A 26,975-nucleotide genomic window follows, 5' to 3' on the forward strand; every position below is an offset into this window, starting at 1 on the left:
AAAAGAGAACTCCTGACAGTAGACACTGGTAGATAGCCCTTCTCTACAGGCCTGGTTCCTAACCCTCAGTGCTTTTCCACAACACAGTGCAGGCTCAAGGTTGACTTGATACGATATGGTACAGCCACGTCTATTTTCCATTACACTATGGTACCTTTTGACATTGGTGGTATCTTCAAAACACAGAGCTGTATCGGTTAAAGACAAGATCTACATTCGGCCTGCCACCAGGCTCATCCAGTTACCCGAGATCAGCGACATGGAGGATCAACCGACAGGCTTCCCTTCAGAGTTCAAATGTCTTGAAGACACATATTCGGGGGTGGCTGTCAATGTTTGTTTGTACTCTTGCAAGAGCCTTAATGCAAAAGAAAGAAATCGTATCTCCTAAATCCTATCTTACCATAAAATCTTCCTTACAGTTGGGGGCACCTCCATATGTTTTACAGTCTGCAAAATCAAAATGTAGCAAGGCTTTATGGACAATACACACTGATTATACACACAGAACTTAAAATACTCACACGGCACAAAACTGTGGCACGTAAAAAGCAACATTAGCTTAGTTTATCGAATGTTACTGACAGGCTGAATTTATGTTTTTCCTGAGAAACTAAGCAATCACAAAATACAAGGGGAAGATGGAGTTAGCACTGGGGGTCAATAGTCAGCTCATTGTTTATAGGAAACAATGGTACTATTCTTTAAGGTTGCTTGCCGTTCGGTGCCACAAAATAGCCTCTATTTGATCAAAAATGTCCAGTCCTTTTTCACCTAATTTGTTGATTGTCTGGTAATCATCAATCATGTTTTTAGGTTTTTTGAGCTTTTTTGTCGTATGAATGCAATGCGCGAGCACCCATCAGGGACCTCCAAATAAACCTCATTTTGAGTCTCAACATTTAGCTCCATCTTCTCAAATCTGCCACACACAGCTAAAAATACAGTATCTCATTGTTTGACCGGGGTACCATTTTGCATTTTTTTCTGTAAAGTTAAGAAATTACAAAAGTTTTGAGCTTCCTGAAACCCATTAATCTGGTGATTCTTCGGTGAAGTCAAACCTCTAGTCAATCAGACCATTGACTGACAATAACAGAAAAGTACCTACTCAGCACGCTTGTAACCGCAGCCAAATAGGTCCTAAAAAGTATCTACTCGGCCCCAGTAGCCATAGTGGAAAACCCTCCAAACCATTCCGTGTCAAGTCTTGCTGAGTAGATACTAATGGAAAATTGACAAGAGTAAGAGGGAACTTAAATATCAAAGAGTCACTCAAAAAAAACATAGTTGGCTCATTACAGCCTTACAAGTACTGTAACACTTTGGTGTTCTGAAGTACCTGGCAGAGGCAGCTAGATGGATGCAGGTAGATGATGGTCCTAGATGAAATCATAAGACCTGAGGTCATTGAAAAGCAAACAGTGATTTGTATAAATACATAACCTGAAGACTAGCATCATGAATATTTCTGGAATTTAATACCAATAATCCAATCTTTAAGGCTGCCCTTGTGGTTTCTGGCAGTAAAATATTGCAAATACTGTACTACAATATTCTAATGCATTGAGGACCATCATCTACCTGGAGCTCATAGGCACATGTATATCATAAAATTTTAAGTGATCAAAAATTACAGTACCATTATGTCTGTAATTTGTGTTGATCTCTATTACTATCACATTGAAAATTAAAAAGTTTTACTTCTTTTATACTGATATTGAGACACAACAGAAACAATGTTGTTGTCCTTTTTTAAAATTTCGGCAGGGAATTGATCTCTGGAGCTCTAATACATTCTGATTGGAGTTTAGCAGTGCTGAACCAACAATAAAAGCAGTTATGCTACCTGTCCAGAGCAGGTAAGGACAAGGCGTTTAAACGACATTAATGTTTTTGACCGAGACGCACAAAATGACGAACAAAACTAATATATTTTACTTATCGGGATTAAACGACCTAACGACAAACAGAGGCCTTATTTTCACCTTCATCTTTTTGTGTTACAGTTTGATTTGGATTGTAAATGGAGCTCTTATCTTGGTCATTATACTGGAGGAAAAACTTCATGAACCCATGTACATATTTCTGTGTAATTTATGCATTAATAGTCTCTATGGGACAGCAGCTTTTTACCCCAAGTTCTTATATGATTTAGTGACTAACAACCATACCATATCTTATGCTGGTTGCATGTTACAAGTCTTTGTTATATACTCATATGCTGCAACTGATTTCTCAATTCTGGCCCTCATAGCTTATGACAGATATTTGGCTATATGTCGCCCGCTGGAGTATCACTCTTTAATGACTAAACATAAGGTTGTTTTGTTGGTGTGTTTCTCCAGACTTGTGCCTTGGCTTTGTCATACCACTGTGACGATAATGACCTCACTACTGCAATTATGTGACTCCCACATCGACAAACTCTATTGTGCAAACTGGTCAATTGTTAAGCTTTCTTGCAATTCAATAATGACAAACAATATTGTAGGATACATTTTCATTTTATTCTATTTCTGCCATGATGTTTTCATTATGTGCTCGTACGTGCCGTTGTTAAAATCTGCTGTGAAATCAAGAGACGGGAGGAAAAAGTTTACGCAGACATGCGTGCCACATTTGTTCTGCCTGCTTAACGTAACAGTTGCTCTGCTGTTTGACCTCATGTATGCCAGGTATGGATCACCCTCTATGTCAGCAGGTGTAAAGAATTTCATGTCTCTGCAATTTCTCTTGTTTCCACCAATTCTGAACCCTCTTATATATGGACTCAAACTGACGCAAGTTCGCAACAGGCTTTTAAATGTGTTTAAAGGTAAAGGCTAATGTTTTATTCATTTATCAGAAAATGTCTCTGCAGTATGATGAGCAGTCAAGAACCGATTTCCTTGGTCTAAATCATCACAGTGTTCACTGTTATAACTGGTTTCTTTCCAGTTGGTTGTGTACTGAAAGGTTTAAAGGTCCTTAAACATCTTTTGCTTGTCTTTAAGTGGCTACATACAAAGAACATGTTTAATATTATGAGATTTTCAGCCATCTAGTTGTGATAATGCAGAACATGTCAGAGAATGGCATGTTAATGTCAAACAATTTCTGGTTTATTAAAAATCTCCCACATGACCTTTAAAGCTGACTGTTACTTTATTTTAAAACTTGTTAAATGTGTCTTCAGGCTTCAACTCATTACTCAATCGTTATGGCTTGGCATTATAAAGGACATGGCAGACGTGGCCAAATGGATAGGTAGAAAATGATGGTCATAGATCGATATCTGAAGTCATCACAAAGCACAAGGTGATCTGTATGAACGCGTAACCTGCAGACTAACCTCCTAAATATGTTGGGAATTTCATAACAACTATCCAATCATTAACACTGTCCTTTGTGGTTTCTAGTATTATTTATACAAGGATTAAAAATATTATTGTTACCACAATAAGCATATAGTATATAAATGATGGTCATAGGCACATTTAAATCATCATACAGGGGACACTGGTGTCTCTACAATTACAGCTATTTTGAAGTCTTAATCATTATTTGAACTTACAAGCACTTGCCAGTGTAGTGGTATGCAGCACTTAGTAAAGATGGTGAAGGAAGGCCGCTTTCTGTTTCACCATAATGTATTATACAACATATATTACAGTAGCGGGACAGTTACGAACAAAAGATGGACGTTTTTTGCTAGCAGGAGAGGTACTAGGACCCCTTTCGAACATTGCCGAGGACATTCAGTCCCTTTTTGGTTGAGGAGGTTGTGTGGAGCGGGTGTCAGACTTCAGATTCCTGGGCATCTACATAAAGGGAAACCTTGACCTGGGACATTCATTTTATGCTGGTCATCAAGAAGGGACAGCATAGTACTTCTTCAGAATACAAAGGCATAACCACCTCAGGCAGTAACTGTTTTCATCATTGCTCCATTGAGAACATTTTAACAAACTGTACGTGTGCTGTGGTTTTCCAGCTGCATGGCTGCAGAAAAGAAAACACTCTAGAGTGTCGCTATGACAGCTGAAAAACTCATCGGCTGCCCTCTCCCACCCATGTAAAATCTATATACCGTATTTTCACGACCATAAGGCGCACTGTATTAAAAGGCGCAGTCTCAGTTATGGGTGCTATTTCTGTATTTAAAACATACATAAGGCGCACCGTATTATTAGGCGCATGCTGAAACATACAGTAAAAAATGACAAAAGAAGTAAAACAGTGAGTTTCAACACATTTATTGAACAAAATATTCATTCTTCCGCCACAGAACCATCAAAGTTTTCATCTTCTGTATCTGAATTAAACAGCTGCACTATGTCAATGTCCAACATCCCGAATTCCTGTTCTTAATCATCTGAATCGGACTCACCGACCGGTTCCGGTTCAGCGTTGATTTTGTGAAAGCTCTTACAATACATGAAGACGGTATCATAGCCCATGCGTCTCCAATCCACCTGCATATGGTGGCATAACTTGCCCGCCGCTGCCTCATAGTCTTTGTGAAGGAGTGTTAGCCTTCCGTCATCCAGCAGATTGTCCGTTTCTGTGGCAGCCGAGAACCATGGTGAACGACGACTTCTCGTGTCCCGTTGTGCGTATCGCCACCGTGCCGGTCCCTTTTTCTCCTCTTTGTGGTCAAAGGGATGTTAAAAGTCAGAGGGATCTCATCCATGTTGGTGATGTGGCTGGGCGTGGTTATCTTGTCGCGGCAGTAGGTGCGGAAGATGGCCGCCCTCTCCTGGTTAGGGTTAGGGAAGATGGCCGCCCTCTCCTGGTAATCCGCGGGCAGCCACTGCGCAACAGTTGTCCTCGCGTGTATGGAGAGATGCCGCCTCCTCATAAAGCGAAAACACTAAGATTGCTCGATTGCCATTTTTCAGCCGCATATTCGATGGCCTGCAGTTTAAAGTAAGCCTCATTCATACGCGTCTCGCTTGACCGGCGCCATTTTAGGGGATCCTTACGCGGAGGTGTGCCGCTAATCGATTGGCGGAGCGTTTACCGTCGTGCACCCACCAAAGACGCACAGCAGATTTTGGAACTCAGTGCACACACAAGGCGCTCCATATTATAAGGCGCACCATCGATATTTGAGAAAATCTCAGTGTTTTAGGTGCACCTTATAGTCTTGAAAATACGGTACTTCTCGCAGTCTCAGAAAGCCACACTGTATCTGCAAGGACCCATCCTAAAAAGAACACTTGCTCTTTGAACTGCTGCCTTGGCGCAAAAGTTTTAGGTCACTCAAAGCAAAAACAAACAGGCAATAAGGGAGTTTCTGTGCCAGAAACATAATTATACTCTACTCTGAGAAGACTTGAAGATATTCTCATTATGCAACTAACATGAGAATTCATGTAAAAACTGGCTGTGAATGCAGAATGTTTGGCCTGTGCTGTTTTCCTATTTTAGTTTTTAACCTTTTAGAAAACTGCTATTTTGATTGTATTTTATAATTATAGTCATGTACTTTAATGATTTCACTTTCAAATGATTTCACTTTCAAATTTCCCAACGACAATAAAGGAATTCTGATTCTGAATGAGCAAATGAGCAAATCCCCAAATGCTCAGATAGGGTCTAGCGATGAGCTGACGACTTGTCCACCCTGCCTTTGCTCATTTGCTGCTAGGATAGGCTTCAGCATGCTCCCTTCGACCCCACAAGGGAAATAGCATCAAGAAAAAAGTACAGTGACATCATGTCTGTGTTGTGTATTGATCTACGGTATATTACTATCACAGTGGGAGTTAAAAAGTTTTACTTCTTTTATACTGATATTGAGACACAACAGAAACAATGTTGTTGTCTGTTTCTTTACATTTCGACAGGGAATTGATCTCTGGAGCTCTAATACATTCTGATTGGAGTTTAGCAGTGCTGAACAAACAATAAAAGCAGTTTTGCTACCTGTCCAGAGCAGGTAAGGACAAGGCGTTTAAACGACATTGATGTTTTTGACCGAGACGCACAAAATGACGAACAAAACTAATATATTTTACTTATCGGGATTAAACGACCTAACGACAAACAGAGGCCTTATTTTCACCTTCATCTTTTTGTGTTACAGTTTGATTTGGATTGTAAATGGAGCTCTTATCTTGGTCATTATACTGGAGGAAAAACTTCATGAACCCATGTACATATTTCTGTGTAATTTGTGCATTAATAGTCTCTATGGGACAGCAGCTTTTTACCCCAAGTTCTTATATGATTTAGTGACTAACAACCGTACCATATCTTATGCTGGTTGCATGTTACAAGGTTTTGTTATATACTCATATGCTGGAACTGATTTCTCAATTCTGGCCCTCATGGCTTATGACAGATATTTGGCTATATGTCGCCCGCTGGAGTATCACTCTGTAATGACTAAACATAAGGTTGTTTTGTTGGTGTGTTTCTCCAGGCTGGTGCCTTGCCTTTGTTTTACCGTTTTGATCATAATGACCTCTCTACTGCAACTATGTGACTCCCACATCGACAAACTCTATTGCGCAAACTGGTCAATTGTTAAGCTTTCTTGCAATTCAATAACGGCAAACAATATTGTAGGATACATTGTCATTTTATTCTATTTCTGCCATGTTGTTTTCATTATGTGCTCGTACGTGCCGTTGTTAAAATCTGCTGTGAAATCAAGAGACGGGAGGAAAAAGTTTACGCAGACATGCGTGCCACATTTGTTCTGCCTGCTTAACGTAACAGTTGCTCTGCTGTTTGACCTCATGTATGCCAGGTACGGATCACCCTCTCTGTCAGCAGGTGTAAAGAATTTCATGTCTCTGCAGTTTCTCTTGTTTCCACCAATTCTGAACCCTCTTATATATGGACTCAAACTGACACAAGTTCGCAACAGGCTTTTAAATGTGTTTAAAGGTAAAGGCTAATGTTTTATTCATTGATCAGAAAATGTCTCTGCAGTATGATGAGCAGTCAAGAACCGATTTCCTTTCTCTAAATCATCACAGTGTTCACTGTTATAACTGGTTTCTTTCCAGTTGGTTGTGTACGTAAAGGTTTAAAGGTCCTTAAACATCTTTTGCTTGTCTTTAAGTGGCTACATACAAAGAACATGTTTCATATTGTGAGATTTTCAGCCATCTAGTTGTGATGATGCAGAACATGTCAGAGAATGGCATGTTAATGTCAAACAATTTCTGGTTTATTAAAAATCTCCCACATGACCTTTAAAGCTGACTGTTACTTGTTAAATGTGTATTATGCATTCATCTCCTTACCTAACCTGAGTCAGATGATCAGGCTTTTTGGCACTTCATTTTCAGCCAAACTATTCACGTGTAAAGTATTATTCCACCCATGCATAACCACACACTAAGACTTCCCTCTTTTGAAAATAGTGGGAAATAACGTCTGTCATGTTTCTCATTTCCAGCTGTTAAAAGACCAACATTTCTGTGTTCTCAGAGGAACAGTGGTCTTGTCAGACAATGCTACAGACCATCAAACTAAAAGGAGTAAACAGGAAATTAGTGAAGTAAAAGATTGATAAAAATTCGATGCATTTTTAAAAGCATCAGAACATTCATTAAAAAAGATGGTAAAACTATAAATAGCCCAGTCCACAAATCTCTGTTGATGTGTGGGTACTGACAGTTCCACTCAAGGTCAAGATACAATTAGAAGCCCTGAAGAAAGTGCTTAACTTTCAACCATGTGTCTGCTTAAAACATTAAATTATATAAAGGTATTATATATGTAAATTATATAAGTATAAAAACATACGTATTTGTAGAATATAACATTAAATCCTGCTTAAATCTAGCTGTTACCACTGCAATTGTTACACTGAACGTAGGGTTAAAAACATTATCAACCAGATTACAAAGTCATACAGTTAAATTAGTAGCCTCATGTTAAACAGTAACAAAGATAGACATTACTTCTCAGTCTTGACAAGTGGTGTTTTTTTTGTCCTGAGCTTTGAGCCAATAGCATTCTTTCTTTAGTATGGCATATAAGGGCCAGGCTAATCCTCCCCACTCTCCAGGAGAACTGCAGATTTGCATGATCACGTAGAAGAGCGAAGACTTCAGGATGCCCAATAGATCCAGCATAGTTGTATTTTCACTCTCGGGGTTTAATGCAACAGTCAAATACAGAAATACTCTTTTTGCTCTCACTTTTCTCTGTTATTTTCTGATTATAGTGGTAAACATATGTTTGATTTTAACCATTATAATAGAAAAAAAGCTACATGAACCAATGTACATTTTTTTGGGCTCTTTGTGCTTTAATGGGCTTTATGGAGCAACTGGATTTTATCCCAAATTCCTCTCTGACCTTTTGTCTGATGATCATCTAATATCACGTGTGGGGTGTTTTGTGCAAATCTATGTTATATACTCCAATGCTATAATAGACTACTCTATTCTCGTTGTTATGGCTTATGACAGATACGTGGCTATATGTCGGCCGCTGGAGTATCACTGTGTGATGTCAAAGCAAAATATTGTGCTGTTACTGGGATTGTCCTGGCTCGTGCCTCTATGTTGTGAGACACTTGTCATAAGTCTGTCATCTTCTCTGGAGTTATGCGGCTCCCACATAGATAAGCTCTACTGTGAGAACTGGGCTGTTGTTAAACTTGCTTGTGGTGCCACGACAGCAAATGACATTGTTGGAATGGTCCTCATCGTTTTTTACTTCTGTCACGTCCTTCTCATTGCGTCCTCCTACGTACAGCTTGTAAAGGCAACATTAAAATCCACAGAGGGCAGGAAAAAGTTTATGCAAACCTGTTTACCACATCTATGTTGTCTATTCAATGTGACAGCATCTTTGCTTTTTGATCTAATGTATTCCAGGTATGGATCTGTGTCACTGCCCCAGCATTTAAGGAATTTTATGGCGATACAATTCCTCATAATAACGCCGGTGTTAAACCCTATTATTTATGGACTGAAGCTTACTAATATTAGAAACACAATGAGAGGTTATATATGTCAATGATGGTGTTATATAGCAGGAATGCATCCTCAAGTTACAGTATCAGAGTTAAACTGTAGAGGTTATTGGCAGAAAATCCAATATCTTAGCTGTTTTTTGAATATAGACATGGATGTGTTTTTACTGTGGTTGAATATTAACCCATGCATAATGAAAAGAATCGCAAAGAAGGTGATCATTTATATATCCACAACCTATCCACCTAGAAAATAACAGTTAGTATGTTTTTGGTAGGATAGGTTTCAGCATGCTCCCTTCGACCCCACAAGGGAAATAGCATCAAGAAAAAAGTAGTGACATCATGTCTGTGTTGTGTATTGATCTATGTTACTATCACAGTGGGAGTTAAAAAGTTTTACTTCTTTTATACTTGTGACAATGCAGAACATGTCAGAGAATGGCATGTTAATGTCAACCAATTTCTGACAATGGTTTATTAAAAATCTCCCACATGACCTTTAAGGCTGACTGTTACTTTATTTTAAAACTTTTTAAATATGTCTTCAGGCTTCAACTCATTACTCAATCAATACGCCTTGGCGTTATAAAGGACATGGCAGACGTGGCCAAATGGATAGGTAGAAAATGATGGTCATAGATCGATATCTGAAGTCATCACAAAGCACAAGGTGATCTGTATGAACGCATAACCTGCAGACTAACATCCTAAATATGTTGGGAATTTCATAACAACTATCCAATCATTAACACTGTCCTTTGTGGTTTCTAGTATTATTTATACAAGGATTAAAAATATTATTGTTACCACAATAAGCATATAGTATATAAATGATGATCATAGGCACATTTAAATCATCATACAGGGGACACTGGTGTCTCTACAATTACAGCTATTTTGAAGTCTTAGTCATTATTTGAACTTACAAGCACTTGCCAGTGTAGTGGTATGCAGCACTTAGTAAAGATGGTGAAGGAAGGCCGCTTTCTGTTTCACCATACTGTATTATATAACATATATTACAGTAGCGGGACAGTTACAAACAAAAGATGGAAGTTTTTTGATAGCAGGAGAGGTACTAGGACCCCTTTCGAGCATTGCCGAGGACATTCAGTCCCTTTTTGGTTGAGGAGGTTGTGTGGAGCGGGTGTCAGACTTCAGATTCCTGGGCATCTACATAAAGGGAAACCTTGACCTTGGACATTCATTCTATGCTGGTCATCAAGAAGGGACAGCATAGTACTTCTTCAGAATACAAAGGCATAACCACCTCAGACAGTAACTGCTTTTATCATTGCTCCCACCAAAGACGCACAGCAGATTTTGGAACTCAGTCCACACACAAGGCGCTCCATATTATAAGGCGCACCGTCGATATTTGAGAAAATCTCAGTGTTTTAGGTGCGCCTTATAGTCTTGAAAATACGGTACTTCTCGCAGTCTCAGAAAGCCACACTGTATCTGCAAGGACCCATCCTAAAAAGAACACTTGCTCTTTGAACTGCTGCCTTGGCGCAAAAGTTTTAGGTCACTCTGTGCCAGAAACATAATTATACTCTACTCTGAGAAGACTTGAAGATATTCTCATTATGCAACTAACATGAGAATTCATGTAAAAACTGGCTGTGAATGCAGAATGTTTGGCCTGTGCTGTTTTCCTATTTTAGTTTTTAACCTTTTAGAAAACTGCTATTTTGATTGTATTTTATAATTATAGTCATGTACTTTAATGATTTCACTTTCAAATTTTGTTGGACCCCGACAACGACAATAAAGGAATTCTGATTCTGAATGAGCAAATGACCAAATCCCCAAATGCTCAGATAGGGTCTAGCGATGAGCTGACGACTTGTCCACCCTGCCTTTGCTCATTTGCTGCTAGGATAGGCTTCAGCATGCTCCCTTCGACCCCACAAGGGAAATAGCATCAAGAAAAAAGTACAGTGACATCATGTCTGTGTTGTGTATTGATCTATATTACTATCACAGTGGGAGTTAAAAAGTTTTACTTCTTTTATACTGATATTAAGACACAACAGAAACAATGTTGTTGTCTGTTTCTTTACATTTCGACGGGGAATTGATCTCTGGAGCTCTAATACATTCTGATTGGAGTTTAGCAGTGCTGAACAAACAATAAAAGCAGTTTTGCTACCTGTCCAGAGCAGGTAAGGACAAGGCGTTTAAACGACATTGATGTTTTTGACCGAGACGCACAAAATGACGAACAAAACTAATATATTTTACTTATCGGGATTAAACGACCTAACAACAAACAGAGGCCTTATTTTCACCTTCATCTTTTTGTGTTACAGTTTGATTTGGATTGTAAATGGAGCTCTTATCTTGGTCATTATACTGGAGGAAAAACTTCATGAACCCATGTACATATTTCTGTGTAATTTGTGCATTAATAGTCTCTATGGGACAGCAGCTTTTTACCCCAAGTTCTTATATGATTTAGTGACTAACAACCGTACCATATCTTATGCTGGTTGCATGTTACAAGGTTTTGTTATATACTCATATGCTGCAACTGATTTCTCAATTCTGGCCCTCATGGCTTATGACAGATATTTGGCTATATGTCGCCCGCTGGAGTATCACTCTTTAATGACTAAACATAAGGTTGTTTTGTTGGTGTGTTTCTCCAGGCTGGTGCCTTGCCTTTGTTTTACCGTTTTGATCATAATGACCTCTCTACTGCAACTATGTGACTCCCACATCGACAAACTCTATTGCGCAAACTGGTCAATTGTTAAGCTTTCTTGCAATTCAATAACGGCAAACAATATTGTAGGATACATTGTCATTTTATTCTATTTCTGCCATGTTGTTTTCATTATGTGCTCGTACGTGCCGTTGTTAAAATCTGCTGTGAAATCAAGAGACGGGAGGAAAAAGTTTACACAGACGTGCATGCCACATTTGTTCTGCCTGCTTAATGTAACAGTTGCTCTGCTGTTTGACCTCATGTATGCCAGGTATGGATCACCCTCTCTGTCAGCAGGTGTAAAGAATTTCATGGCTCTGCAGTTTCTCTTGTTTCCACCAATTCTGAACCCTCTTATATATGGACTCAAACTGACGCAAGTTCGCAACAGGCTTTTAAATGTGTTTAAAGGTAAAGGCTAATGTTTTATTCATTTATCAGAAAATGTCTCTGCAGTATGATGAGCAGTCAAGAACCGATTTCCTTTCTCTAAATCATCACAGTGTTCACTGTTATAACTGGTTTCTTTCCAGTTGGTTGTGTACGGAAAGGTTTAAAGGTCCTTAAACATCTTTTGCTTGTCTTTAAGTGGCTACATACAAAGAACATGTTTAATATTATGAGATTTTCAGCCATCTAGTTGTGATAATGCAGAACATGTCAGAGAATGGCATGTTAATGTCAACCAATTTCTGGTTTATTAAAAATCTCCCACATGACCTTTAAAGCTGACTGTTACTTTATTTTAAAACTTGTTAAATGTGTCTTCAGGCTTCAACTCATTACTCAATCGTTATGCCTTGGCGTTATAAAGGACATGGCAGACGTGGCCAAATGGATAGGTAGAAAATGATGGTCATAGATCGATATCTGAAGTCATCACAAAGCACAAGGTGATCTGTATGAACGCATAACCTGCAGACTGACATCCTAAATATGTTGGAAATTTCACAACAACTATCCAATCATTAACACTGTCCTTTGTGGTTTCTATTATTTATACAAGGATTAAAAATATTATTGTTACCACAATAAGCATATAGTATATAAATGATGGTCATAGGCACATATAAATCATCATACAGGGGACACTGGTGTCTCTACAATTACAGCTATTTTGAAGTCTTAATCATTATTTGAACTTACAAGCACTTGCCAGTGTAGTGGTATGCAGCACTTAGTAAAGATGGTGAAGGAAGGCCGCTTTCTGTTTCACCATACTGTATTATATAACATATATTACAGTAGCGGGACAGTTACGAACAAAAGATGGACGTTTTTTGATAACAGGAGAGGTACTAGGACCCCTTTCGAGCATTTCCGAGGACATTCAGTCCCTTTTTGGTTGAGGAGGTTGTGTGGAGCGGGTGTCAGACTTCAGATTCCTGAGCATCTACATAAAGGGAAACCTTGACCTGGGACATTCATTCTATGCTGGTCATCAAGAAGGGACAGCATAGTACTTCTTCAGAATACAAAGGCATAACCACCTCAGGCAGTAACTGTTTTTATCATTGCTCCATTGAGAACATTTTAACAAACTGTACGTGTGCTGTGGTTTTCCAGCTGCATGGCTGCAGAAAAGAAAACACTCTAGAGCAGGGGTGGGGAACCCCCGGCCTCCGGGCCATATACGGCCTACGAGACCATTTCTACCGGCCCGCAACGCAATAAGATTTTTATATTTTATATGTGCACTTATACAGTGGGACCGTTCACTAAACTCCGCGAGCTGCGAGTATCAGCGGTAGCGTAGTTTTGCCTTTCGTATCCTGAAATTTCTTTCGTAACAAGAGGAAACATTTTCCCGTGTTCTGAGATAAAACAGACGGTTATGTTATGTATGAGTCAAGGTCAGGGTCAGTGAACACAGCATGTGATGTACGTAATGGGCTGGACTGATTGACACGGACGAAAAATGCATAGCGAAACACGCTAAACTCGACGAGTTGAAAGGACAGATGCGTTTGGATAAAATTAACGCTCTTCGTCGGCGTTTGGAGGCTCAACAAGCAGCTTTCACACGACCATGTACCGACAGAGAGAATATTACGCGTGCAAGTTTTGTGGTGAGTGAATTAATAGCCACAAAGCTGAAACCTCACGCCGAAGGAGAGTTCATGAACGTGCCTCGTAGCCGCCGCTGAGGCGCTCGTGCCGGACAAAGCAAAAATGTTTCAAAGCGTGAATTTCTTTTCGTGAATAACTATTAAACTAAGACATATATTGTTATGATTCCAGTGGCTAACGGTATGTTTTTATGGTCAAGGAATCTAAATATGTAGTCAAAGTATATGTGGCACTAATATTTATGGTGGAAATCACAATATGCCAGGAATTGTTGCGCTTGGCGGAGGTCTGCGCTCTCAGAGTGTTTTCTAGTTGTTATTATTATTGTCTTTATCTTTCTTTCTTTTCATTTATTTTCTTGATTATCTTGTTGTATTGCAGTTTTTGTGAGTAGAGGCCTCGAACAGGCCCTTACGGGTCTCTTGCCTCAACTCTGCACCTCTTTTTTTTATTGTTTTGTATGATCATGAAAACATATTTTACTTGTTTGTCATTTTATTCTATTTTTTTGGTGATTTTATATGCATGTGTGCGAAATAAACAATTCAAACTCAAATGCAGCAATCATGAGACTTAGTAACACAGTGGTTATAGACTTTTTTTTGTATCCCTAGGTATGTGTTCATAATAGTATGGCCCTCGGAGGACTTTATAAAAATTGAAATGGCCCTCGATATGAAAAAGGTTCCCCACCCCTGCTCTAGAGTGTCGCTATGACAGCTGAAAAGCTCATCGGCTTCCCTCTCCCGCCCATGTAAAATCTATATACCGTATTTTCACGACCATAAGGCGCACTGTATTAAAAGGCGCAGTCTCAGTTATGGGTGCTATTTCTGTATTTAAAACATACATAAGGCACACCGTATTATTAGGCGCATGCTGAAACATACAGTAAAAAATGACAACGGAAGTAAAACAGTGAGTTTCAACACATTTATTGAACAAAATATTCATTCTTCCACCACAAAACCATCAAAGTTTTCATCTTCTGTATCTGAATTAAACAGCTGCACTATGTCATTGTCCAACATCCCGAATTCCTGTTCTTAATCATCTGAATCGGACTCACCGACCGGTTCCGGTTCAGCGTTGATTTTGTGAAAGCTCTTCCAATACATGAAGACGGTATCATAGCCCATGCGTCTCCAATCCACCTGCATATGGTGGCATAACTTGCCCGCCGCTGCATCATAGTCTTTGTGAAGGAGTGTTAGCCTTCCGTCATCCAGCGCTCTGTCCGTTTCCATGGCAGCCGAGAACCACGGTGAACGACGATTTCTTGTGCCCCGTTGTGCGTATCGCCACCGTGCCGGTCCCTTTTTCTCCTCTTTGTGGGTCAAAGGGATGTTAAAAGTCAGAGGGATCTCATCCATGTTGGTGATGTGGCTGGGCGCGGTTATCTTGTCACGGCAGTAGGTGCGGAAGATGGCCGCCCTCTCCTGGTTAGGGTTAGGGAAGATGGCCGCCCTCTCCTGGTAATCCGCGGGCAGCCACTGCGCAACAGTTGTCCTTGCGCGTATGGAGAGATGCCGCCTCCTCATAAATCGAAAACACTAAGATTGCTCGATTGCCATTTTTCAGCCGCATATTTGATGGCCTGCAGTTTAAAGTAAGCCTCATTCATACGCGTCTCGCTTGACCGGCGCCATTTTAGGGGATCCTTACACGGAGGTGTGCCGCTAATCGATTGGCGGAGCGTTTACCGTAGTGCACCCACCAAAGACGCACAGCAGATTTTGGAACTCAGTCCACACACAAGGCGCTCCATATTATAAGGCGCACTGTCGATTTTCGAGAAAATCTCAGTGTTTTAGGTGCGCCTTATAGTCGTGAAAATACGGTACTTCTCGCAGTCTCAGAAAGCCACACTGTATCTGCAAGGACCCATCCTAAAAAGAACAGTTGCTCTTTGAACTGCTGCCTTGGCGCGAAAATTTTAGGTCACTCAAAGCAAAAACAAACAGGCAATAAAGGAGTTTCTGTGCCAGAAACATAATTATACTCTACTCTGAGCAGACTTGAAGATATTCTCATTATGCAACTAACATGAGAATTCATGTAAAAATTGGCTATGAATGCAGAATGTTTGGCCTGTGCTGTTTTCCTATTTTAGTTTTTAACCTTTTAGAAAACTGCTATTTTGATTGTATTTTATAATTATAGTCATGTACTTTAATGATTTCACTTTCAAATTTTGTTGGACCCCGACAACGACAATAAAGGAATTCTGATTCTGAATGAGCAAATGACCAAATCCCCAAATGCTCAGATCGGGTCTAGCGATGAGCTGACGACTTGTCCACCCTGCCTTTGCTCATTTGCTGCTAGGATAGGCTTCAGCATGCTCCCTTCGACCCCACAAGGGAAATAGCATCAAGAAAAAAGTACAGTGACATCATGTCTGTGTTGTGTATTGATCTATATTACTATCACAGTGGGAGTTAAAAAGTTTTACTCCTTTTATACTGATATTGAGACACAACAGAAACAATGTTGTTGTCTGTTTCTTTACATTTCGACAGGGAATTGATCTCTGGAGCTCTAATACATTCTGATTGGAGTTTAGCAGTGCTGAACCAACAATAAAAGCAGTTATGCTACCTGTCCAGAGCAGGTAAGGACAAGGCGTTTAAACGACATTAATGTTTTTGACCGAGACGCACAAAATGACGAACAAAACTAATATATTTTACTTATTGGGATTAAACGACCGAACAACAAACAGACGCCTCATTTTCACCTTCATCTTTTTGTGTTACAGTTTGATTTGGATTGTAAATGGAGCTCTTATCTTGGTCATTATACTGGAGGAAAAACTTCATGAACCCATGTACATATTTCTGTGTAATTTGTGCATTAATAGTCTCTATGGGACAGCAGCTTTTTACCCCAAGTTCTTATATGATTTAGTGACTAACAACCGTACCATATCTTATGCTGGTTGCATGTTACAAGGTTTTGTTATATACTCATATGCTTCAACTGATTTCTCAATTCTGGCCCTCATGGCTTATGACAGATATTTGGCTATATGTCGCCCGCTGGAGTATCACTCTGTAATGACTAAACATAAGGTTGTTTTGTTGGTGTGTTTCTCCAGGCTGGTGCCTTGGCTTTGTCATACCGTTTTGATGATAATGACCTCACTACTGCAATTATGTGACTCCCACATCGACAAACTCTATTGCGCAAACTGGTCAATTGTTAAGCTTTCTTGCAATTCAATAACAACAAACAATATTGTAGGATACATTTTCATTTTATTCTATTTCTGCCATGTTGTTTTCATTATGTGCTCGTACGTGCCGTTGTTAAAATCTGCTGTGAAATCAAGAGACGGGAGGAAAAAGTTTACACAGACGTGCATGCCACATTTGTTCTGCCTGCTTAATGTAACAGTTGCTCTGCTGTTTGACCTCATGTATGCCAGGTACGGATCACCCTCTCTGTCAGCAGGTGTAAAGAATTTCATGGCTCTGCAGTTTCTCTTGTTTCCACCAATTCTGAACCCTGTTATATATGGACTCAAACTGACGCAAGTTCGCAACAGGCTTTTAAATGTGTTTAAAGGTAAAGGCTAATGTTTTATTCATTTATCAGAAAATGTCTCTGCAGTATGATGAGCAGTCAAGAACCGATTTCCTTGGTCTAAATCATCACAGTGTTCACTGTTATAACTGTTTTCTATCCAGTTGGTTGTGTACGGAAAGGTTTAAAGGTCCTTAAACATCTTTTGCTTGTCTTTAAGTGGCTACATACAAAGAACATGTTTAATATTATGAGATTTTCAGCCATCTAGTTGTGATAATGCAGAACATGTCAGAGAATGGCATGTTAATGTCAACCAATTTCTGGTTTATTAAAAATCTCCCACATGACCTTTAAAGCTGACTGTTACTTTATTTTAAAACTTGTTAAATGTGTCTTCAGGCTTTAACTCATTACTCAATCGTTATGGCTTGGCATTATAAAGGACATGGCAGACGTGGCCAAATGGATAGGTAGAAAATGATGGTCATAGATCGATATCTGAAGTCATCACAAAGCACAAGGTGATCTGTATGAACGCATAACCTGCAGACTAACCTCCTAAATATGTTGGGAATTTCATAACAACTATCCAATCATTAACACTGTCCTTTGTGGTTTCTAGTATTATTTATACAAGGATTAAAAATATTATTGTTACCACAATAAGCATATAGTATATAAATGATGGTCATAGGCACATTTAAATCATCATACAGGGGACACTGGTGTCTCTACAATTACAGCTATTTTGAAGTCTTAATCATTATTTGAACTTACAAGCACTTGCCAGTGTAGTGGTATGCAGCACTTAGTAAAGATGGTGAAGGAAGGCCGCTTTCTGTTTCACCATACTGTATTATATAACATATATTACAGTAGCGGGACAGTTACGAACAAAAGATGGACGTTTTTTGATAACAGGAGAGGTACTAGGACCCCTTTCGAACATTGCCGAGGACATTCAGTCCCTTTTTGGTTGAGGAGGTTGTGTGGAGCGGGTGTCAGACTTCAGATTCCTGGGCATCTACATAAAGGGAAACCTTGACCTGGGACATTCATTTTATGCTGGTCATCAAGAAGGGACAGCATAGTACTTCTTCAGAATACAAAGGCATAACCACCTCAGGCAGTAACTGCTTTTATCATTGCTCCATTGAGAACATTTTAACAAACTGTACGTGTGCTGTGGTTTTCCAGCTGCATGGCTGCAGAAAAGAAAACACTCTAGAGTGTCGCTATGACAGTTGAAAAGCTCATCGGCTGCCCTCTCCCACCCATGTAAAATCTATATACCGTATTTTCACGACCATAAGGCGCACTGTATTAAAAGGCGCAGTCTCAGTTATGGGTGCTATTTCTGTATTTAAAACATACATAAGGCGCACCGTATTATTAGGCGCATGCTGAAACATACAGTAAAAAATGACAACGGAAGTAAAACAGTGAGTTTCAACACATTTATTGAACAAAATATTCATTCTTCCGCCACAAAACCATCAAAGTTTTCATCTTCTGTATCTGAATTAAACAGCTGCACTATGTCAATGTCCAACATCCCGAATTCCTGTTCTTAATCATCTGAATCGGACTCACCGACCGGTTCCGGTTCAGCGTTGATTTTGTGAAAGCTCTTACAATACATGAAGACGGTATCATAGCCCATGCGTCTACCATCCACCCGCATATGGTGGCATAACTTGTCCGCCGCTGCCTCATAGTCTTTGTGAAGGAGTGTTAGCCTTCCGTCATCCAGCGCATTGTCCGTTTCTGTGGCAGCCGAGACCCATGGTGAACGACGACTTCTCGTGTCCCGTTGTGCGTATCGCCACCGTGCCGGTCCCTTTTTCTCCTCTTTGTGGGTCAAAGGGATGTTAAAAGTAAGAGGGATCTCATCCATGTTGGTGATGTGGCTGGGCACGGATATCTTGTCGCGGCAGAAGGTGCGGAAGATGGCCACCCTCTCCTGGTTAGGGTTAGGGAAGATGGCCGCCCTCTCCTGGTTAGGGTTAGGGAAGATGGCCGCCCTCTCCTGGTAATCCGCGGGCAGCCGCTGCGCAACAGTTGTCCTCGCGCGTATGGAGAGATGCCGCCTCCTCATGAAGCGAAAACACTAAGATTGCTCGATTGCCATTTTCAGCCGCATATTCGATGGCCTGCAGTTTAAAGTAAGCCTCATTCATACGCGTCTCGCTTGACCGCGCCATTTTAGGGGATCCTTACGCGGAGGTGTGCCGCTAATCGATTGGCGGAGCGTTTACCGTAGTGCACCCACCAAAGACGCACAGCAGATTTTGGAACTCAGTCCACACACAAGGCGCTCCATATTATAAGGCGCACTGTCGATTTTCGAGAAAATCTCAGTGTTTTAGGTGCGCCTTATAGTCGTGAAAATACGGTACTTCTCGCAGTCTCAGAAAGCCACACTGTATCTGCAAGGACCCATCCTAAAAAGAACAGTTGCTCTTTGAACTGCTGCCTTGGCGCGAAAATTTTAGGTCACTCAAAGCAAAAACAAACAGGCAATAAAGGAGTTTCTGTGCCAGAAACATAATTATACTCTACTCTGAGCAGACTTGAAGATATTCTCATTATGCAACTAACATGAGAATTCATGTAAAAATTGGCTATGAATGCAGAATGTTTGGCCTGTGCTGTTTTCCTATTTTAGTTTTTAACCTTTTAGAAAACTGCTATTTTGATTGTATTTTATAATTATAGTCATGTACTTTAATGATTTCACTTTCAAATTTTGTTGGACCCCGACAACAACAATAAAGGAATTCTGATTCTGAATGAGCAAATGACCAAATCCCCAAATGCTCAGATAGGGTCTAGCGATGAGCTGACGACTTGTCCACCCTGCCTTTGCTCATTTGCTGCTAGGATAGGCTTCAGCATGCTCCCTTCGACCCCACAAGGGAAATAGCATCAAGAAAAAAGTACAGTGACATCATGTCTGTGTTGTGTATTGATCTATATTACTATCACAGTGGGAGTTAAAAAGTTTTACTTCTTTTATACTGATATTAAGACACAACAGAAACAATGTTGTTGTCTGTTTCTTTACATTTCGACAGGGAATTGATCTCTGGAGCTCTAATACATTCTGATTGGAGTTTAGCAGTGCTGAACCAACAATAAAAGCAGTTATGCTACCTGTCCAGAGCAGGTAAGGACAAGGCGTTTAACCGCACAAAATGACAAACAAAACTAATATATTTTACTTATCAGGATTAAACGACCGAACAACAAACAGACGCCTTATTTTCACCTTCATCTTTTTGTGTTACAGTTTGATTTGGATTGTAAATGGAGCTCTTATCTTGGTCATTATACTGGAGGAAAAACTTCATGAACCCATGTACATATTTCTGTGTAATTTGTGCATTAATAGTCTCTATGGGACAGCAGCTTTTTACCCCAAGTTCTTATATGATTTAGTGACTAACAACCGTACCATATCTTATGCTGGTTGCATGTTACAAGGTTTTGTTATATACTCATATGCTGCAACTGATTTCTCAATTCTGGCCCTCATGGCTTATGACAGATATTTGGCTATATGTCGCCCACTGGAGTATCACTCTGTAATGACTAAACATAAGGTTGTTTTGTTGGTGTGTTTCTCAAGACTGTTGCCTTGGTTTTGTCAGACCATTGTGACGATAATGAACTCTCTACTGCAATTATGTGACTCCCACATCGACAAACTCTATTGCTCAAACTGGTCAGTTATTAAGCTTTCTTGCAATTCAATAACGGCAAACAATATTGTAGGATACATTGTCATTTTATTCTATTTCTGCCATGATGTTTTCATTATGTGCTCGTACGTGCCGTTGTTAAAATCTGCTGTGAAATCAAGAGACGGGAGGAAAAAGTTTACACAGACGTGCATGCCACATTTGTTCTACCTGCTTAATGTAACAGTTGCTCTGCTGTTTGACCTCATGTATGCCAGGTATGGATCACCCTCTCTTTCAGCAGGTGTAAAGAATTTCATGGCTCTGCAGTTTCTCTTGTTTCCACCAATTCTGAACCCTGTTATATATGGACTCAAACTGACGCAAGTTCGCAACAGGCTTTTAAATGTGTTTAAAGGTAAAGGCTAATGTTTTATTCATTTATCAGAAAATGTCTCTGCAGTATGATGAGCAGTCAAGAACCGATTTCTTTGCTCTAAATCATCACAGTGTTCACTGTTATAACTGGTTTCTTTCCAGTTGGTTGTGTACGGAAAGGTTTAAAGGTCCTTAAACATCTTTTGCTTGTCTTTAAGTGGCTACATACAAAGAACATGTTTCATATTGTGAGATTTTCAGCCATCTAGTTGTGATAATGCAGAACATGTCAGAGAATGGCATGTTAATGTCAACCAATTTCTGACAATGGTTTATTAAAAATCTCCCACATGACCTTTAAGGCTGACTGTTACTTTATTTTAAAACTTTTTAAATATGTCTTCAGGCTTTAACTCATTACTCAATCGTTATGCCTTGGCATTATAAAGGACATGGCAGACGTGGCCAAATGGATAGGTAGAAAATGATGGTCATAGATCGATATCTGAAGTCATCACAAAGCACAAGGTGATCTGTATGAATGCATAGCCTGCAGACTGACATCCTAAATATGTTGGAAATTTCATAACAACTATCCAATCATTAACACTGTCCTTTGTGGTTTCTAGTATTATTTATACAAGGATTAAAAATATTATTGTTACCACAATAACCATATAGTATATAAATGATGGTCATAGGCACATTTAAATCATCATAAAGGGGACACTGGTGTTTCTACAATTACAGCTATTTAGAAGTCTTAATCATTATTTGAACTTACAAGCACTTGCCAGTGTAGTGGTATGCAGCACTTAGTAAAGATGGTGAAGGAAGGCCGCTTTCTGTTTCACCATACTGTATTATATAACATATATTACAGTAGCGGGACAGTTACAAACAAAAGATGGAAGTTTTTTGATAGCAGGAGAGGTACTAGGACCCCTTTCGAACATTGCCGAGGACATTCAGTCCCTTTTTGGTTGAGGAGGTTGTGTGGAGCGGGTGTCAGACTTCAGATTCCTGGGCATCTACATAAAGGGAAACCTTGACCTGGGACATTCATTCTATGCTGGTCATCAAGAAGGGACAGCATAGTACTTCTTCAGAATACAAAGGCATAACCACCTCAGGCAGTAACTGCTTTTATCATTGCTCCATTGAGAACATTTTAACAAACTGTACGTGTGCTGTGGTTTTCCAGCTGCATGGCTGCAGAAAAGAAACCACTCTAGAGTGTCGCTATCACAGCTGAAAAGCTCATCGGCTGCCCTCTCCCGCCCATGTAAAATCTATATACTTCTCGCAGTCTCAGAAAGCCACACTGTATCTATAAGGACCCATCCTAAAAAGAACACTTGCTCTTTGAACTGCTGTCTTGGGGCAAAAGTTTTAGGTCACTCAAAGCAAAAACAAACAGGCAATAAAGGAGTTTCTGTGCCAGAAACATAATTATACTCTACTCTGAGAAGACTTGAAGATATTCTCATTATGCAACTAACATGAGAATTCATGTAAAAACTGGCTGTGAATGCAGAATGTTTGGCCTGTGCTGTTTTTCTATTTTAGTTTTTAACCTTTTAGAAAACTGCTATTTTGATTGTATTTTATAATTATAGTCATGTACTTTAATGATTTCACTTTCAAATTTTGTTGGACCCCGACAACGACAATAAAGGAATTCTGATTCTGAATGAGCAAATGACCAAATCCCCAAATGCTCAGATCGGGTCTAGCGATGAGCTGACGACTTGTCCACCCTGCCTTTGCTCATTTGCTGCTAGGATAGGCTTCAGCATGCTCCCTTCGACCCCACAAGGGAAATAGCATCAAGAAAAAAGTACAGTGACATCATGTCTGTGTTGTGTATTGATCTATATTACTATCACAGTGGGAGTTAAAAAAGTTTTACTTCTTTTATACTGATATTGAGACACAACAGAAACAATGTTGTTGTCTGTTTCTTTACATTTCGACAGGGAATTGATCTCTGGAGCTCTAATACATTCTGATTGGAGTTTAGCAATAAAAGCAGTTATGCTACCTGTCCAGAGCAGGTAAGGACAAGGCGTTTAAACGACATTAATGTTTTTGACCGAGACGCACAAAATGACGAACAAAACTAATATATTTTACTTATCGAGATTAAACGACCTAACGACAAACAGAGGCTTTATTTTCCCCTTCATCTTTTTGTGTTACAGTTTGATTTGGATTGTAAATGGAGCTCTTATCTTGGTCATTATACTGGAGGAAAAACTTCATGAACCCATGTACATATTTCTGTGTAATTTGTGCATTAATAGTCTCTATGGGACAGCAGCTTTTTACCCCAAGTTCTTATATGATTTAGTGACTAACAACCGTACCATATCTTATGCTGGTTGCATTTTACAAGTTTTTGTTATATACTCATATGCTGAAACTGATTTCTCAATTCTGGCCCTCATGGCTTATGACAGATATTTGGCTATATGTTACCCGCTGGAGTATCACTCTGTAATGACTAAACATAAGGTTGTTTTGTTGGTGTGTTTCTCCAGACTTGTGCCTTGGCTTTGTCAGACCGTTGTGATGATAATGACCTCTCTACTGCAATTATGTGACTCCCACATCGACAAACTCTATTGCGCAAACTGGTCAATTGTTAAGCTTTCTTGCAATTCAATAACGACAAACAATATTGTAGGATATATTGTCATTTTATTCTATTTCTGCCATGTTGTTTTCATTATGTGCTCGTACGTGCCATTGTTAAAATCTGCTGTGAAATCAAGAGACGGGAGGAAAAAGTTTACGCAGACATGCGTGCCACATTTGTTCTGCCTGCTTAATGTAACAGTTGCTCTGCTGTTTGACCTCATGTATGCCAGGTACGGATCACCCTCTATGTCAGCAGGTGTAAAGAATTTCATGGCTCTGCAGTTTCTCTTGTTTCCACCAATTCTGAACCCTCTTATATATGGACTCAAATTGACGCAAGTTCGCAACAGGCTTTTAAATGTGTTTTAAGGTAAAGGCTAATGTTTTATTTATTCATCAGAAAATGTCTCTGCATTATGATGAGCAGTCAAGAACTGATTTCCTTGCTCTAAATCGTCACAGTGTTCACTGTTATAACTGTTTTTTTTCCAGTTGGTTGTGTACTGAAAGGTTTAAAGGTCCTTAAACATCTTTTGCTTGTCTTTAAGTGGCTACATACAAAGAACATGTTTCATATTGTGAGATTTTCAGCCATCTAGTTGTGATGATGCAGAACATGTCAGAGAATGGCATGTTAATGTCAAACAATTTCTGGTTTATTAAAAATCTCCCACATGACCTGTAAAGCTGACTGTTACTTGTTAAATGTGTATTATGCATTCATCTCCTTACCTAACCTGAGTCAGATGATTAGGCTTTTTGGCACTTCATTTTCAGCCAAACTATTCACGTGTAAAGTATTATTCCACCCATGCATAAACACACACTAAGACTCCCCTCTTTTGAAAATAGTGGGAAATAACGTCTGTCATGTTTCTCATTTCCAGCTGTTAAAAGACCAACATTTCTGTGTTCTCAGAGGAACAGTGGTCTTGTCAGACAATGCTACAGACCATCAAACTAAAAGGAGTAAACAGGAAATTAGTGAAGTAAAAGATTGATAAAAATTGGATACATTTTTAAAAGCATCAGAACATTCATTAAAAAAGATGGTAAAACTATAAATAGCCCAGTCCACAAATCTCTGTTGATGTGTGGGTACTGACAGTTCCACTCAAGGTCAAGATACAATTAGAAGCCCCGAAGAAAGTGCTTCACTTTCAACCATGTGTCTGCTTAAAACATTAAATTATATAAAGGTATTATATATGTAAATTATATAAGTATAAAAACATACGTATTTGTAGAATATAACATTAAATCCTGCTTAAATCTAGCTGTTACCACTGCAATTGTTACACTGAATTTAGGGTTAAAAACATTATCAACCAGATTACAAAGTCATACAGTTAAATTAGTAGCCTCATGTTAAACAGTAACAAAGATAGACATTACTTCTCAGTCTTGACAAGTGGCCTTTTTTTTTGTCCTTAACTTTGAGCCAATAGCATTCTTTCTTTAGTATGGCATATAAGGGCCAGGCTAATCCTCCCCACTCTCCAAGAGAACTGCAGATTTGCATGATCAAGTAGAAGAGCGAAGACTTCAGGATGCCCAATAGATCCAGCATAGTTGTATTTTCACTCTCGGGGTTTAATGCAACAGTCAAATACAGAAATACTCCTGCCCTCACTTTTCTCTGTTATTTTCTGATTATAGTGGTAAACATATGTTTGATTTTAACCATTATAATAGAAAAAAAGCTACATGAACCAATGTACATTTTTTTGGGCTCTTTGTGCTTTAATGGGCTTTATGGAGCAACTGGATTTTATCCCAAATTCCTCTCTGACCTTTTGTCTGATGATCATCTAATATCACGTGTGGGGTGTTTTGTGCAAATCTATGTTATATACTCCAATGCTAAAATAGACTACTCTATTCTCGTTGTTATGGCTTATGACAGATACGTGGCTATATGTCGGCCGCTGGAGTATCACTGTGTGATGTTAAAGCAAAATATTGTGCTGTTTCTGGGATTGTCCTGGCTCGTGCCTCTATGTTGTGAGACACTTGTCATAAGTCTGTCATCTTCTCTGGAGTTATGCGGCTCCCACATATATAAGCTCTACTGTGAGAACTGGGCTGTTGTTAAACTTGCTCATTGCGTCCTCCTATGTACAGCTTGTAAAGGCAACATTAAAATCCACAGAGGGCAGGAAAATGTTTATGCAAACCTGTTTACCACATCTATGTTGTCTATTCAATGTGACAGCATCTTTGCTTTTTGATCTAATGTATTCCAGGTATGGATCTGTGTCACTGCCCCAGCATTTAAGGAATTTTATGGCGATACAATTCCTCATAACACCGGTTGTTACGTGTCAGGGGAGTTGTTGGTGTTTCTTTTTGTGTTCTTTGTTTTCCGGTGACCTCACAGAGTGGCGCCATCTAGAGGCTGAGAACTGGCGGAACACCGAAAGGCAGGCAGTGCTGGTGACGAGGAAGATTGACACCACCTGTGGACTCCCGGGGTAGTTTAGGATTGGCTCCCCTGTGTCTATCTGACCAATCACCAGCGGATTCCCGCTTTACAGGCTCTCCCCCAGCCTGTAAAGGGGGGGTGGTCGCTCTCGCTCAGTGTTGGACAGGAAGAGTTTGTGGAGGGCAGGTGGGACTAGGTAAGGACGGGGTACCCCATACATTGCCACACGTAGATTTTCTGATTGTTATTTACACTAGGTTATGGGCTGTGGCCACCGTTGTGTTTTTGATGTTTCAAGATGCCCTGTTTTTTGACTTTTGTTTTGGCACAGACCCGTTTGTTCCACCTCTCCCTCCACTCCTGATATATGCACGTGTGTTCTGTTAAGAAATAAAGCACAATCTTGACAGTCTGTTTCAGTCTTTCCCTGGTGGTTTGTTAGTCTCTACGTTAACCCCCTCAAAAGGGTTGAACGTAACATGTGGGGGCTCGTCCGGGATTTGAACCCGGGACCTCTCGCACCCCAAGCGAGAATCATACTCCTAGACCAAATGTCCCTGTTGCAAGCAATGCCCCTAGTGAAAACAAAACGTCTCCTGA

The 26,975-nt window shown here is 39.7% G+C and overlaps 7 protein-coding genes and 1 pseudogene across 7 annotated transcripts; all 8 read left to right on the top strand.

The window, feature by feature from the left end:
- The first annotated feature begins 1,914 nt into the window (after nucleotides 1-1,914).
- On the top strand, nucleotides 1,915-2,829 carry LOC101078734 (olfactory receptor 11H6). Its single transcript, XM_003978921.2, has one exon. It carries the CDS (start codon nucleotides 1,915-1,917, stop codon nucleotides 2,827-2,829), a length of 915 nt encoding a protein of 304 aa, XP_003978970.2.
- A 3,149-nt stretch (nucleotides 2,830-5,978) lies between these two features.
- On the top strand, nucleotides 5,979-6,893 carry LOC115252506 (olfactory receptor 11H6-like). The gene has a single exon (XM_029847821.1). The coding sequence runs from the start codon at nucleotides 5,979-5,981 to the stop codon at nucleotides 6,891-6,893; it is 915 nt and encodes a 304-aa protein (XP_029703681.1).
- A 1,168-nt stretch (nucleotides 6,894-8,061) lies between these two features.
- On the top strand, nucleotides 8,062-8,976 carry LOC101072672 (olfactory receptor 4E1-like). Its single transcript, XM_003979813.2, has one exon. It carries the CDS (start codon nucleotides 8,062-8,064, stop codon nucleotides 8,974-8,976), a length of 915 nt encoding a protein of 304 aa, XP_003979862.2.
- Nucleotides 8,977-11,152: 2,176 nt separating this feature from the next.
- On the top strand, nucleotides 11,153-12,075 carry LOC115250683 (olfactory receptor 11H6-like). The gene has a single exon (XM_029840345.1). It carries the CDS (start codon nucleotides 11,153-11,155, stop codon nucleotides 12,065-12,067), a length of 915 nt encoding a protein of 304 aa, XP_029696205.1. The 3' UTR covers nucleotides 12,068-12,075.
- Nucleotides 12,076-16,381: 4,306 nt separating this feature from the next.
- Nucleotides 16,382-17,353, top strand: LOC115250680 (olfactory receptor 11H6-like). Its single transcript, XM_029840326.1, has one exon. The coding sequence runs from the start codon at nucleotides 16,382-16,384 to the stop codon at nucleotides 17,294-17,296; it is 915 nt and encodes a 304-aa protein (XP_029696186.1). The 3' UTR covers nucleotides 17,297-17,353.
- Nucleotides 17,354-20,443: 3,090 nt separating this feature from the next.
- On the top strand, nucleotides 20,444-21,645 carry LOC115250685 (olfactory receptor 11H6-like). Its single transcript, XM_029840350.1, has one exon. It carries the CDS (start codon nucleotides 20,444-20,446, stop codon nucleotides 21,356-21,358), a length of 915 nt encoding a protein of 304 aa, XP_029696210.1. The 3' UTR covers nucleotides 21,359-21,645.
- A 1,771-nt stretch (nucleotides 21,646-23,416) lies between these two features.
- LOC115252575 (putative gustatory receptor clone PTE01) lies at nucleotides 23,417-24,672 on the top strand. Its single transcript, XM_029847911.1, has one exon. It carries the CDS (start codon nucleotides 23,417-23,419, stop codon nucleotides 24,317-24,319), a length of 903 nt encoding a protein of 300 aa, XP_029703771.1. The 3' UTR covers nucleotides 24,320-24,672.
- An 828-nt stretch (nucleotides 24,673-25,500) lies between these two features.
- Nucleotides 25,501-26,428, top strand: LOC115252577 (olfactory receptor 1D2-like; annotated as a pseudogene).
- The last annotated feature ends 547 nt before the right edge of the window (nucleotides 26,429-26,975 follow it).

Source organism: Takifugu rubripes, chromosome 1, assembly GCF_901000725.2.
Source record: "Takifugu rubripes chromosome 1, fTakRub1.2, whole genome shotgun sequence".
Lineage (NCBI taxonomy): Eukaryota > Metazoa > Chordata > Actinopteri > Tetraodontiformes > Tetraodontidae > Takifugu > Takifugu rubripes.

Excerpts from the sequence above, each read along its gene's own strand:
- LOC115252506 (XM_029847821.1), top strand. The coding sequence starts at position 5,979 with ATGACGAACAAAACTAATATATTTTACTTATCGGGATTAAACGACCTA.
- LOC115250680 (XM_029840326.1), top strand. The coding sequence starts at position 16,382 with ATGACGAACAAAACTAATATATTTTACTTATTGGGATTAAACGACCGA.
- LOC101078734 (XM_003978921.2), top strand. The coding sequence starts at position 1,915 with ATGACGAACAAAACTAATATATTTTACTTATCGGGATTAAACGACCTA.
- LOC115250685 (XM_029840350.1), top strand. The coding sequence starts at position 20,444 with ATGACAAACAAAACTAATATATTTTACTTATCAGGATTAAACGACCGA.
- LOC115250683 (XM_029840345.1), top strand. The coding sequence starts at position 11,153 with ATGACGAACAAAACTAATATATTTTACTTATCGGGATTAAACGACCTA.
- LOC115252575 (XM_029847911.1), top strand. The coding sequence starts at position 23,417 with ATGACGAACAAAACTAATATATTTTACTTATCGAGATTAAACGACCTA.
- LOC101072672 (XM_003979813.2), top strand. The coding sequence starts at position 8,062 with ATGCCCAATAGATCCAGCATAGTTGTATTTTCACTCTCGGGGTTTAAT.